This window comes from Pinus tabuliformis, chromosome 9 (assembly GCF_031772625.1).
Source record: "Pinus tabuliformis cultivar Carrire ecotype Pingquan chromosome 9, CPIR1, whole genome shotgun sequence".
NCBI classification, from domain to species: domain Eukaryota; kingdom Viridiplantae; phylum Streptophyta; class Pinopsida; order Pinales; family Pinaceae; genus Pinus; species Pinus tabuliformis.
The window spans coordinates 1670004163-1670018847 of NC_142307.1; the positions used below are offsets into that span (position 1 = coordinate 1670004163).

A 14685-nucleotide genomic window follows, 5' to 3' on the forward strand; every position below is an offset into this window, starting at 1 on the left:
GAATATGACCATTACAAAAATGGAAAGGAGTATGTTGAAGGAAAAACATTTGCCAAATGATTATTGGGCTAAAGTTGTCGATTGTGTAGCATATACCATGAATAGGTGTCCAACCAAAAGTGTGATGAATGTTCCTGAAGAGGCATGGAGTGGAAGAAAGCATGGTGTCACTCACATGAGATTGTTTGGATGTGTGGCTTATGCACATGTCCCGGATGAGTTGCGGAAGAAGCTGGACATCAAAGGGGCGAAATGCATATTTGTTAGATATAGTGATGAATCCAAGGCATACAAGCTCTACAATCCATCAACCAAGAAGGTCATAATCAACAGATATGTGGAGTTCATAGAAGATGAAGCAAGCGATGGAAGTTTAGAGAAGACGGTCAACATCAAAGTATATATACCACATGAGGAGAAAGAGGAATTGACAACAGCAAGAAATTCCTCAATAGTGACTCCCTATACTCCTATTCAAGCACAACAAAGCAGGCAACAAGTAACACCATCAACAAATAATATGACAACGTTGTGCAATCAAGCGAGTGCTTCTCCAAGTACACCATAAATATCCACATTGTCATCTACTTCAAGCACAAATTCAAGTGACATGTCAAGCCCATCTTCCACAAGCACAAGAAGACCGAAATTCAAAAATTTAAATGAAATTTATGAGAAAGATGAAGTTGATAGTAGCGCTGGTCTGAATTCCTTATTTGCATTATTTCATCATATATTTTACCCAATCCATTTTGAATATGCAGTCAAAGAATAAAAATGGGCTGCAACAATAGGTGAAGAAATAGAAGCAATAGAAAAGAATGACACATGGGAGTTAGTGAACCTTCCGCAAGGAAAATAAGTCGTTGGAGTGAATTGGGTCTATAAGACCAAGAGAAATGTTGAGGGCAAGATTGAAAGGTAGAAAACGAGGGTTGATGTCAAAGGATACAAGAAGAAACATGAAGAAATTATGAGGAGACATTTTTGCCAGTCACAAGGATTGAGACAATGCATACAACCATGTCGATTGCAATGCAACATAGATGGAAAGTGTCTCAAATGGACATAAAATCAACGTTCTTGAATGGAGCGCTGAAAGAGGAAGTATATGTTTCGCAACCACCTGGTTATGAGGTAGAAGGCCTAAAAGACAAGGTGTATAGGTTGAGGAAAGCTCTTTATGGGCTGAAGCAAGCAACACGTGCATGGTATAGTAGGATGAATGCTTACTTGTTGGATAATGGCTTCGACAAATGTGACAGTGAGCTTACTTTCTGAATCAAAGAGAGTTATGGTAAGCTTAATATTGTTTTTTTATATGTATATGATTTGATTATTACAGAGAGTGATGATTTCCTCATCGTTGATTTCAAAGAAGTCATGAAAAGTAAGTTTGAAATGACTGACTTGGGGTTGTTAAGATATTTTTTGGGCATAGAAGCGAAGCAAACATAAAATGGTATTTTTATTTCCCAAGCAAAGTATGTAGAAGACATTGTGGAGAGGTTTCAAATGCAGAATCCCACACCAACTCGAATTGTCATGGGGTTGAAGTTGAGAAAAGATTACATCAACAATATCATCTGACATTGCATACAAGTATGGTGGGAAACTTGATTTATTTGACCGCCACTAGGTTGGATATAATGTATGTAGTGATTTTGGTGTCGAGGTTCATGGAGACACCCAAGGAGATGCATTGGCAAGCACCGAAAGGGATTCTAAGGCATGTCAATGGGACAAAACCGTATGGTATTTTATACACTGCTACAAATGGTTTTAGGCTGGTTGGTTACAACGAAAGTGACTGGGCAGGAAGTGTCGATGACAGAAAGAGCACATCAGGATATGTTTTTCATTTGGGTTCTGGAGCCATTTCATGGGTCTCCAAGAAGTAGTTGATGGTGTCATTGTGAAGAGTAGAATCTGAATATGTCGCCACAACAACCGCAACGTGTCAAGTAGTTTGAATGAGAAGGATGTTGAGGGATCTATGCCACGACCAAAAGGGAACAACAATTATTTTCTACGACAACTCTTCCGCAATTGCACTATCAAAGAACTCAGTCTTTCACAAGAGGACCAAGCACATTGATGCTAAATATCAATTTATTAGAGAGTTAATTAACAATGGTGATATTGTGTTGCAGCACTACAGGTCACAGGAACAGTTCGTTGATATTTTCACAAAGCCATTGCCATGTGATTTTTCTTCTAATCTTAGAGATTGTTTGGGAATTGTCAATAGCGGCGATTGTGATTAAGGGGGTGCGTTGGAAAATTAATCCCAACCACCGCGTTAAACACACTAACAACAACCATACTTGTTAGATGGATTTTTGCAGGTTGCGGATTTGTTTGCAGGCTGAAGGACAAAGTTCTGAGAAGGAGTACGAGTTCTTGATTTTGCAACACACCTCGGATAATTAAAGTCAAAAGGGTATTTGATACAAAGTAGGTAAATATGTATGGGAAAGCATTCACTCTACAAGTACTACTTGCAATCCGCAACCTCTCCAAGTTTATAAAATCATTTCGCCCATACTGCGTTTTTTGTATAGTGGATTGAGTCAAGAGAGAGTCGAGCGTGTAAGTCTGATAGGTAGAGAGGAGAAAATCATGGAGCAAATATTGGGAGCGGTTACTCAGTTTATGTGTGTTACTCGGCAACCCGTGGTGAATGTATTTTGTTTATGTGTGTTACTCGGCAACCTGTGGTGAATGTGAGGTAGAGAGGGGAAAATCATGGAGCAAATATTGGGAGTGGTTTCTCGGTTTATGTGTGTTACTCGGCAACCCATGGTAAAGGATAAATAGCAATAAGAATTTTTGGTTGACTTGGAACTGCCACCTCCACTTATCATGCAAATATTTTTTTTTTTATGTTTTGATATCATAAACTCAAATTTGGTTTGTTGCAATATGGCTTTAAAATTTCACCTCTAGTTTTACCGCAACCACTTTGTTTTACCCTGAGTAATTTTCTGTGTTTTTTAAGTTTATGTCCCGTTGCAATTTTCTTGCGGCAACTCTAATTTGTTGAGGGAGCTTCTCCCCTTCCCCCTCGTAAAATTCTTAACAGTTCAGCCAAGAAAATTTGAAGAGTTAAATCAAGCACCATTTTAAAGACAGTCGCATCATCTCTCATCTTATTTGTCGCTATCTGCAAGAATGATTTTTTATTAACTTCCAGGGAGCCGCTATCCATCAGGCATAGCTGCCAGACACCTGTAAGAGTGATGTAATTCCCTTGTTCGTTGATAAAGACTGCTAAGAGCCTATATGTGAGATTTTTGAGATACACAGATCTAGATCTGCAAAACAATAAACAAGCTTGCAAGAGAAGGAAGGAAGCGAGCAAGAATTGAGAAAAGAATGAAATTTTATTCTACAATATTAGTTTTAGAATAAATACATAAAAGCAACTAAGTTAAGCTTAGTTGTACATGAAATAACTAAAGCTAACTAAAGCTAAGTGTGCTTTATCTTATGTTAATGTGTACATGTGCCACATGCAAGCAATAAGTTAACTGGAGCTAATCTAGGTGCATGTACACCAACACAGCTAGTCTAAGTGCATGTACACCAACACAGCTAGTCTAAGTGCATGTACACCAACACCCCCCCTTAAGCATAACTTAGGTGAGTGTGATGCAAAATGAATGAGTCCCGGCAACACGGCCATTTTAGGTACCCATATACAATGCATAAAAAGGAGGAAAGAGGGAAAACCCAGTGGGAAGAAAACCCCCCCTTCCAGTCTGGGGTCCGCAAGCACAGTAAAGGGCCCTCCCATTTGGCAGAGCTGCAGTGCATAAGCCGGGAAGTAATTGAGACTAAAGCTGAGGTCGGAAATAGGGTCCGTGTTTGAACATGAATCCGGCGGTGAAAAGTTTTTCCGGCCGGCGACGATCTCGAGTAGCACCATGCCGTAGCTGTAGACATCGATTTTGTGTGAAATGGGCGCATGGGTTAGCCACTCTGGCGCCATGTAACCACGGGTGCCTCTCATGTTGCTCACCACGGCCTGCGATTGCTCTCGGCTCATGAGCTTCGCGAGCCCAAAATCGGAGACCTTGGTCTGCGATTCGTCGTTGAGGAGAATATTCTCGGGCTTGATGTCGCAGTGTATGATCTTCTCGTTGCAGTCCTCGTGGAGATAGGCCAGAGCCTTCGCGGTGCCCAGCGCGATAGCGTAGCGCTCTTCCCACTCGAGCACCGGGAGCCCCACCGAGCCGAAGAGAGACCGGTCCAGCGAGCCACGGTTCATGAACTCGTAGACCAGGAGCCGGTGTGGGCCCTCGACGCAAAAGCCCAGGAGCTTTACGAGGTTCGCGTGGTGTATGCTGCCGATTGTGGCGATCTCCATAATGAATTCATGCCTCAGCTTCGCGTCGGTTGTGCAGCGGAGCTTCTTGACCGCCACTTTCGTGGCGTCGGGCAACGTGCCCTCGTAGACGATCGCGTAGGCGCCGGAGCCGATCTGGTGCGCGAAGTTGTCCGTGGCGGTCTGGAGATCCTTGTAGGAGAACCGTGTCGGGAGACCGCGGAAGGTTCGCAGGACGTGCTCGTCTTCCACGTCGGATGGTTGCGGGAACGGAGAAAGGAATTGGTGGCCACGCTTCCGACACCAGAGCCAGCCGATACTAATCAATAGAGCGGCGAGAAAAACGGCCCCAACTGTTCCGAGCACAATTGGCAACGCCGGATTCTCTGTGCGGGTCACTTTCAAGAAAACTGAATCCTGCGTGTAATCGATTCCCAGAGTCCCCAGCGTTTCGTGCACAAAACAGGAACCGGAATTCTTTTTGAAAGAAAAACCGGTGCAAGAACACTTTGTCAAGCAAAGCTGCCGGCAGTCTCTGAGACTTATAGAGCTCCGGATCGGTTTCTGAAACTGAGAGGCGAAATACTCCACGCCACGCCCCATGCTGAGAAATTGGACAGAGCTTTTCGCCAACAGATCCTTGTAATTAGAATTGCAGCCCTGTGTCTTCCATCGGGTGGTGCAACCCTCAGAGGGGTTCGTTTGATTGACGAACCGCAGACTGGCCGGGCACGAGCACTGGAACCCCCTTTTGGGCGTAAGCCTTGAGCAAACCCCCAGCGGGCCACATGCCTTGGGCAACGAACAGGCATTCTTCACGGCCCGTAAGGTCGACGCCCACCTTCTGTCAACCAAGGTCAAGATCTCAAATTGTCCATTAGACCGAATGACGGCCCGAGTCAGCGCCCCGTCAGAGTTACTGTAAGATTTTTGAGATACTTGCTTACTAAGCTGTTGCATATATCTGAAATTCAAGTGCCCAAATCTCTCGTGCCAAATCCTACTTTCTTCATTTGCATGTGTAAGTAGCAAAATAGAATCTGATTGAGGAACAAAATCAGAAAATGTATACAGACGAGATTGATCATTTACCTTGCAAGACGCAATCTTCAAATTGGTTTGCATGTCATAAATGCTCACGGAATCTGGGGTAAATTCCACTTTCCTTCCGCTGCCTGTGTGTGTCATTTGTTACACTGAGAGAAGATTCACAGAAAGCCTTGGAATATGCAAGACATTTTCAAAACTTCCATCTTCGAATTGCACTCTTCCTTGTCCAGTTGCTGCAACTGCAGAATTATCCCCCATGAGAATGGGAGGACCTGAGTATGCATGTAGAGAAGAAAACGATTCCTTTGAAGAAGCCATATGATGTGAAGCTCCTGAATCGATGATCCTTTCTTGTGGTACAGAATGAAGAGCAATCAAAGCATGCCCGTTACCTCTTGGATCTGGTGCTTTTTCTCCAAACTTCTTCTTAGCATTCTCAGGAATGTGGTCTCCAAGATTGTGTTGCTGGAGTGTCTGCGCCATAAGATCTATAGTCTTCTTCATGCATGCAGATTTAGGATGAAAACCACGGTGGCAATAATTGCACATTGATTTCCCTTTCATTCCTTTCGTTTCCTTTGAGCCAGATGATCCATCAGGGGGTTTGGGATGTCCTCCCTTTCTTGGATCAGGATCCTTCTTCTCTTTTCCTTTCTGATGGTCTTTGGAATTTGCCTTTCCTTTTTCATGCACAGTAAGTGCATGCGCTTTGGAATTTTTAAGTGTGCCCATTTTGATGAGCTTATCTTGCTCATGCATCAAAGATTGAATAAAAGAATCCAGTGAGGGCATCTTTCAATCTGCACCAGTTGCAGATCTGACTGTGTGGAATGTAGAGACAAATACTGCATACTCTGGACCAAGTTTTGATAAAATGGAAAGAATCAACTGATTTTCTTGCTTGGATTTGTCGATCCCGCATCCTTTCAGCTGAACCAACAAGGCTTTATACCTTGTGAAAAAATCTTGAATGTTCTCAAAGTTTCTCGGATCTAATGAATTTAACTCATTTTCGAGAATGTGACCTTGCATTTCATCCTGTTTTCCAAACAATCCTTCCAATTTTTTCCATAATTCATTTGGAGTTGAACATGATTCAACATGAAATAGCAGTTCCGAAGAAATAGATAAACATAGGATGCCGAAGGCCTCGTCCATGCGATTGAAATATCTTGTTTTCTCCATTGCCGATGTTGGTTCAACTTCCGTTTCCATGGTTATTCGAAATAAGCCTATACTTCTGAGATGAAGTTGAATCTTTGGCTTCCATTTGAAATAATTATATGGAGTGAGAATTGCCGATTGTGGAAACTCCAATTTAGACTCCATTCTTTGTTGTTGCTTCAATCTTCTGAACCTGCAAATAAAATTGCTTGTGCACTGATTACAAATCCCTGTGCTCTGATACCATGTGAGATTTTTGAGATACACAGATCTAGATGTGCAAAACAATAAACAAGCTTGCAAGAGAAGGAAGGAAGCGCGCAAGAATTGAGGAAAGAATGAAATTTTATTCTACAATATTAGTTTTAGAATAAATACATAAAAGCAACTAAGTTAAGCTTAGTTGTACATGCAATAACTAAAGCTAACTAAAGCTAAGTGTGCTTTATCTTATGTTAATGTGTACATGTGCCACATGCAAGCAATAAGTTCACTGGAGCTAATCTAGGTGCATGTACACCAACACAGCTAGTCTAAGTGCATGTACACCAACACTATATCGCTACAGCGTATTTTTTATTTTATTGAAGCCCAGCGATAAGCTGGTTGATGTTTGGTCCGAGGAAGAAGTCGCAGTAACCGAGCTCATTTGGCCCAAAAACAGCGTAAGGAGAGTTCGCTGAGCGTTTTTAAACCTGTCAGTTGTGCAGAATCCCAACATGCCAGAGCTAGAAGAACGGGGTAGTTAATGCCACTATGAGAAACCCCAACCGTTGCCACTGTCGCTGACCTAGGAGTCGTCCAAATAAGAAGCAGAAGGCCGCAGCCCTAGCCGGTGTGAGTAGCATCTACAGCCGCTTCCACACCATCGTAAGTAGTGACAGAGCGCAACCGTTGAGAGCCAGCGTAGAGGTTTGAAAAGTCTTTAAAAGAGTCGTACTTGTAGCCGCCGCTGGAGGTTTTAAGTTTGAAGTGTTTGAAACATTTATTCAAAAGTTTGATACAGGTTGATCAAAAGATTATTAAAGGTCTTATTTTTTAATCTAAGAGGGAAGACCATACGTCCTTTTTTTTAAAGCTATGATACCAAAGGAAAGACAGTGCATACAACGTTTTGATATGAGATGAAAGACATAGAGGACACGAAGGTACAATTGCTAACAAAAGCAACTAAAGCTGCTTTACAACTCTGACTGTGCATACCTTCTACGCCTCATCTATATTTATACACAAAATAAGTAGGTTAATTGTCCTTTCAAGTGGAAAGAGTCATCTATATTTATACACAAAATAAGTCGGTTAATTGCCCTTTCAAGTTGAAAGAGTCAGGGCGGTGATGCCCCTTCGCAGCTGAAAAGGTTAAAGCGGTTGAAACGGTGAGGCGGTGTTCGACAGTGAGGGCGGTGAGTCGGTGAAATGACAGACAGACGTAATTATCCCAAACATAGATTAATATAATTTTTTTTTATAATATAATTTTACATTAAAATTTACTTTAACACTAATATAATTTATTTTTTCTGTCCATGTAATTTTATAACACAATTATCTAATTGCAACTAATTTTTCTCGAACTTTTAAATGGATTTCCATTACAAATGTGCCACCACATACTAATCGCTCACAACATCATAGCCACATTGCAATTTTTAAGAACATCAAAGAATGCATTGATGTTAGAAACGTGCAAACACGGGCCCTGCTCATATTTCTACTTTTACCAATAATTATCAAGTAAGACATCACAATCTATGTAGTTTAGTGGCCCGCGACTTTATCCTCAAGAACATGTAATCTATACATGTAATATTTTTCCATATTTTGTGGGAAGTGAAATTATTTATGAAAATCAATAACGTTAACGAAAATAGAAACGATATGAGTCCAGCCATAGATATTATTTATGAAAATCATTCACATGAGTATTTTCATAGTGGACTTCACCTTCTTCGAGTTGTATCTCTTACAATGTCACAACTCTTTTCTGCACTTTTCTCAACAAAATTCTCTATAGTGTTTAAGACAATTTCACTCTTCATATCCTGTATATCTTATTTTCCTTGAACATACATTGAGTCCAGCCATCGATATGTCAAAAAATCCGGTCATATTGGTTTTAGATTAGAGATGATTAAATATTTCTGTGTTAGGTATGTGGTAAAGACAGTGAGCCTGTTACATCGGAAATCCCATTTACTGACAGTAAGCCAGAAATAAAAAACATACAAACATTGTACTTCAGACATTTAAAGTTCTGGCACGAAATCTGTTGGGGGTGGAAATGGCAACACAACCACGAAATCTTTCTGCTAATAATACTCTCAGAACAAGAAAAGTGCATGTATCGTATCTGTCTAGATCTCATATGCTTCGATACAGACGGGGAATTTATATGATATTTTTTAAATGGGTATAGGAACAAATCACGAACAAAAGTGAAATCGAATTGTTTGACTATAAAGACAAAGCTTCACAGAAGATTTCAGAGTGCTAATAGCAGTAAGACAATTTTATCTGGCACATGCGTTTCCTTTAATTTAGACTGTATCCATTTATATGTAAACTACACTTAGATATAACTGACATATTTTAACCCTCTCCCTTTAATTAAGATTGCTAGGACATATGAATCTATGTTTCAGCTAACATTAATTAAGAAATGTTGCTTTAATTCTACTTGTTAGTGCAGGTTGTTTTTAGTTCTATATCATATAAGTTTTTTTTTTTTAACACTATATTAGCTGTTGATCTAATTTTTATTTTTCAAAAAAATTTGATATTTTTGTTTTCTTTCATTTTTTTTATTATCACAAAAGATTCAACAATTGTGATGGTTTCTTTTATTTTTTTATTATTTTTTGACAATTTTTACATACCAAGTTTAATCTCCATCACACTTGGCACACAAAGCCACTCTTTCATAAATACTTCTTCAACATCACAATCTAATTCAACAACCACTATAGTCTCATTCATGTGTTCAACAATTTCCATTGCGAGATTTCTCTCATATTTATTTGTTTTCTTAGATTTCTCTCATATTTATTTGTTGTTAATACACTTTTAATTTCATTTTAAACTTCAATTTCATCAATGTGAACTCACATGAGTATTTACATGGTAGACTTCACTTTCTTCACCATGTTCATGAGTTGCATCTACTACAATGTCACAACCTTTTCCTGCACTTTCCTCAACAAAATTCTCTATAGCGTTTAAAACAATTGCACTCTTCATATCTTGTATATCTTATTTTCCTTGAACATGCTCTTCATAGTATTTTCAATTATATTTGCAATACCAAAATCTTCTATTTTTTGGGTTACAATAGTTGCTTTATCCATTACAATGTTCTATGGCTTAGCTTGATGTTGATCAATAATACTATTATATGCAATTTTGGGGAAAATGTCATCTAAACTTTGTTGTTGAATGAAAAAAATATTTTTACATCATCCTTATTTTTCATTCTAAAACTAATCATTCTGCTATGCTACTAAAATATCATTTTGATATTAAAACATCAATTCATATACTCCCTCACTTGAAGATTATTCAAACCAGTTGAGCAGAATATCAGTTGAGCAGAATATCTTTTGAAGATTATTCAAACCAGTTGAGCAGAATATCAGTTGAGCAGAATATCTTTAGCTAGTAGTGAAGTTCTCATATTAATACCTCAAAAATAATACTTCTCTGTCAAGAAAATAGAAAGTGGTGACATACCAGAACAATCCGTGCTAACAACTCTTAAGAGATCTCAGTCACCTTATTTAATAGAAAACTCAATCACCTTAATGACTTTAGCTTTTAATTTTTTTATATCTTAATTTTCTCATTCTTTATCTTTTATCATTTTCTTCTAAATTCTCAATTACCTTTTTGTTTTAAATTTTTTACTCCCTGATTATTAAAATCCTCTTTAATAATCCACTTAGGAAGCATCCCTACTCTCAGCAGGTCTATTCTTCTCGAACTATACAATTTTTATGGATAAGTAGGAAAATCTCACTGGTATTGCAGTGAAACACAAATATCTCTCAATAATATCATATATGCTCGAATTAATGGAGAATTGAAAAATTATTAGACACAAATCCTCTTAGATGGAACATCTATAAGGATTTTAATCTCCTCTTAGATGGAACATCTATAAGGATTTTAATCTCTCACATTCTTGCTAATTCTTTCCCAAATTTACACTGTACTTATTTACATGTAAACAACATAAAAACTGTATGATGCCTCGGAGTAATTAATACATCCAAACAATTTTTCTACATGTGATTTTACTGAATACAAATTTCATTAGCGTGTATAATAATTTCTCACTAGGTAGGGCGTACAAGGCGAGACTTTGAAAGTATTTTCATGCAATTTCAGTACCTCGTAGGCTCTCTGCTTGGTTTTGTCAGCGCAACTGGCTTGTTGAAGCATACATAGTTTAGACACAGCTCCACACTGAAGCATCTCCGGAAGAATAGAAGCATATGAAGAATATATACACAGTGACCAAAGTATTCGCACTGCTTTCTTAGTGGCAATTGCTGAAATCCTAAAAATCTTCTTTGAGACTACAGCAATAGCCATGGCGTGATCAGCCATGGCAGCCCTTCCTTCTGCATAGTCCACGAGCATGTCCAACAAATCTAACATCTTTTCACACTTGGAACTCTCTGCCTCTGGAAGTAATTCGATCAGATAAAATACAGCGCCTGCCTCGATTGCCATTAATCTGATCTTTCTGGATTTTTTGCAAATTGCTATAAGAACAGACAAGGCCGCCATGGTCGCCTGATGGCAAACTTCAAGGGTTATCATTTCCAAGAGCCCTCGGAAAATATCAATCCTTTCCCTGGCAATAAATTCCCAATCAGATACCCAAGTTGAAACCTTCTGCAATAAAATGGCCGCGTGAAGTCTACCTTCTTTAGTTCCTTTATGCAAGATCAAGGCCATCGACCTAATGCACGTTGCCTCTGTCAGCGACTTGGCCGTTTCCTGGGTCATAGGAAGCAGATGCAAAATTCCCAAAGTCTCTTCACAAGTCCTGAACTTTTCATTGTCAATCTCTTCACAGCAAGAGGAGTTGATAAGAGAGACCAGAACATGACTTGCAGCAAACCCAGCGATGCACCGTCTGTTTGTGTGACTCTCCTGCGCAAAGCACCGTAATTTCTTCAGTGCATTAATGCCCTCAAACGATGGAGATTTGAGTGCGGCTTGAAGTAACTTGGACACTTCATTGGAGTCGACAGGTGGCCTGGGCGAGGGGATTTCCTCTACGCCATTCGAGCTGTTGGCAACGCACCATCCTTTAATGAGGCGACGCAGCATGTGATTGGGTGTTAAGTCGAAATTCTGCAGCGGCTGCATGGTGACAGGACATATATTCTTCTTGCATGAAAAAATCCAGTGCTCTATGCTTTCTCGATCATAGGTCATGCCTGTGCAAACAGTTACCGGATCTCTCATCAGACCCATCGATATGGGGCATCTAAAGTATGAAGGCACCTCCACCTCCAAACAATCTTGCGCTGAATTCATGCCAAGAATCACAGAAGACATGCTCAGTACCAATAATGCAGGCACTCAGAGGTTAGAATATTACTGAAGCTAACGATGTGTGAACATATAGGTGGTGTCCGCAAACTAAATAGTTGACTTATCTCTATAACGCGTGGTTGGGTTCTAAATCAACGCATTCACAACCCTGGAGAGTCTGGCGACTCGTGTGGCTATTCTCAATGTCAACGCAATTGCATTCTCTGCAAGGTCGTTCTACAATCGAGTTTTGTCCGTCGAAATTTTGTCGGTCGCAATAGCGGCTTTGAATCTTCTGATCCAGCTCATAAGGCACTTGTATAAAATTTGTCACTGCGTGAAGAATGATGTCAGTTTCCCAATCCCCGCCAATAAAATTAATTGATGAAGATCTTCATGGCTTTTACATTATGGCCGCTCTAGGAAAACCACTCATTTAAAGAGGGAATAGCCAATCATAGTGGGATACCGTTTAGTATTTTCATAATTTAATTAATCTTAACCTAGCCTTCCACCAAATGTACAGCCTATGACTATTAGTTGCGGACGAAATCTCCGAAAGTATATTTTTAAGTGGATATATTCTTACCGTGGACAAAAGAAACGTCAATCCCATAGAGTCTTCGCCATAATAATGATCTCAGATTTTTTATTTCCGAACATCAAATTAATTGAAAGGGATTCTTATTGTTTTTTACCATTCTGTGGTCGTGTTGGGTATTTTTAATGGAGAAATACCAAAAACAATTAAATATTCACCACAGAGACAATGCTCTGTTTACTCTGTCCAGGATCTTTTGCAGAGAACCTCTTTAAAACCAAAATGAACTCAGAAGACACCATTACACAGTCACAAAGAACATTTCCATTAAAACAAATTTTCTGTTACATATTTCTACCTCTGTGCAAAGAGGGATTCACAAAAAAAACTCTGCTGCTCTCACAGATTTTCCACTGCTGTGGATATTACAAAAACATCATGGTGTTCCTCTGTTCTTCAATGGGAAGAGGAAAACACTACATTCTGATTTCTATATCGCACTGCTGTGCATTTACAAAAAAAATCGCACTCATGTGCGTAGCCACCACTCACAATACAAAAGGAACAACAACACACTACTGTCGCACGTAGACTATATTTTTTAACATATGACGTGTATGAAAAATATATATAAAACATATAAAAAAACTTATATCAAAACGTGCCCATAACTATATTAAATGTATGGGACGTATGCCTATCACAATATTAAAGGCCGCCACCAAAAACTACGTAAAAGCATTAAGACCATAAATTCATCACCTACGGCGGTCAACGGGAAAAACGACAAAATTTGATGTGTTGTGGGCGGACAGCACCTTCGGAAAATTGGCGGCTGAGATCGCGCGCCCAGCTGATCCGACGTGGTTCGCACACCCTCCTCGGGCAAACCAAACGACCTTTACCGTCCGGGGAAAGTGGTTTTGGGCGTCGTACAAGAGACGCGTGGCGACATTTGATTGTGTCGGGTCCTCAGCTACGGATACCGCCTTCAGCGAATGGTGGTGCGAGGAGACCGGGTGGTTTTCCAAAAGACCACCGCGCGGCGTAAAATTACAATTTTAACACTCCCCTTTAATTTTAACAGCCGCGCGTTCAGTCATTCCCAAACACTTTCTCAAAAATTCGAAACTCTTCTGAACCAGTGGCTTTGTCAAGATGTCTGCAACCTGTTCCTGGGTCCTGCAATGTTCGAGGACAATTTCTCCATTGTTCACTAATTCTCTGATGTAGTGAAACCTTGTATCAATGTGTTTCGTTCTCTTATGAAACACTGAATTCTTTGACAAAGCAATAGCTGAGCTATTGTCACAAAAGACCACTGTCGCTTTTGCCTGCTCTTGGCCTAAGCTTCTCAACATCCTTCTCATCCAAACTGCCTGACATGCTGCTGCTGTCGCTGCCACATATTCTGCCTCTGCTGTAGACAATGCTACTATGGACTGCTTCTTAGAAGCCCATGAAATGGCTCCTGAACCCATATTAAAAACATAACCGGAAGTGCTCTTCCGATCATCTACACTTCCAGCCCAATCGCTATCAGTGTATCCAACCAAATCTGAATGTTCTAAGGCATGATATAAAATTCCAAACATTTTGGTGCCTTTGACATACCTTAAAAATCTTTTTGCTGCCTGCCAATGTGCCTCCTTTGGCCTCTCCATAAATCTGGAAATTAAACTAACAACATACATAATATCAGGTCTAGTTGCTGTTAAATACATAAGGCTGCCCACAATGCTTTTATACAAGCTAGGATCAAAATCCTTGCTGCTGTCCTCTCTGCTGAGCTTTAATCCCATCACTGTGGGAGTGATGGCTGCCTTGCATTCTTGCATGTTAAATCTGCCCAAAACTTGATTTACATATCTTGCTTGAGATATAAGAATTCCTTTTTCATTTTGATCTACTTCTATGCCTAAGAAGTATCTCAACAAACCCATGTCAGTCATTTCAAATTCATCCTTTATGATTGATTTAAAATTCTCAATAAGATAAATATCATTTCCAGTGAAAATAACATCATCTACATACAAGACAACAATTAAAATTTTAC

General features: G+C 39.7%; 1 protein-coding gene and 1 pseudogene across 1 annotated transcript; both read right to left on the reverse strand.

Moving 5' to 3' along the window:
* Positions 1-537: 537 nt before the first annotated feature.
* Positions 538-7761, reverse strand: LOC149155299 (G-type lectin S-receptor-like serine/threonine-protein kinase At5g35370). The gene is made up of 3 exons (XM_089444384.1): positions 7748-7761; positions 3736-5249; positions 538-623 (listed from the first exon to the last, which is right to left on the reverse strand). Exons 1-3 carry the CDS (start codon positions 7759-7761, stop codon positions 538-540), a joined length of 1614 nt encoding a protein of 537 aa, XP_089300510.1.
* A 2948-nt stretch (positions 7762-10709) lies between these two features.
* LOC149155300 (E3 ubiquitin-protein ligase PUB22 pseudogene) lies at positions 10710-12141 on the reverse strand (annotated as a pseudogene).
* Positions 12142-14685: the final 2544 nt, after the last annotated feature.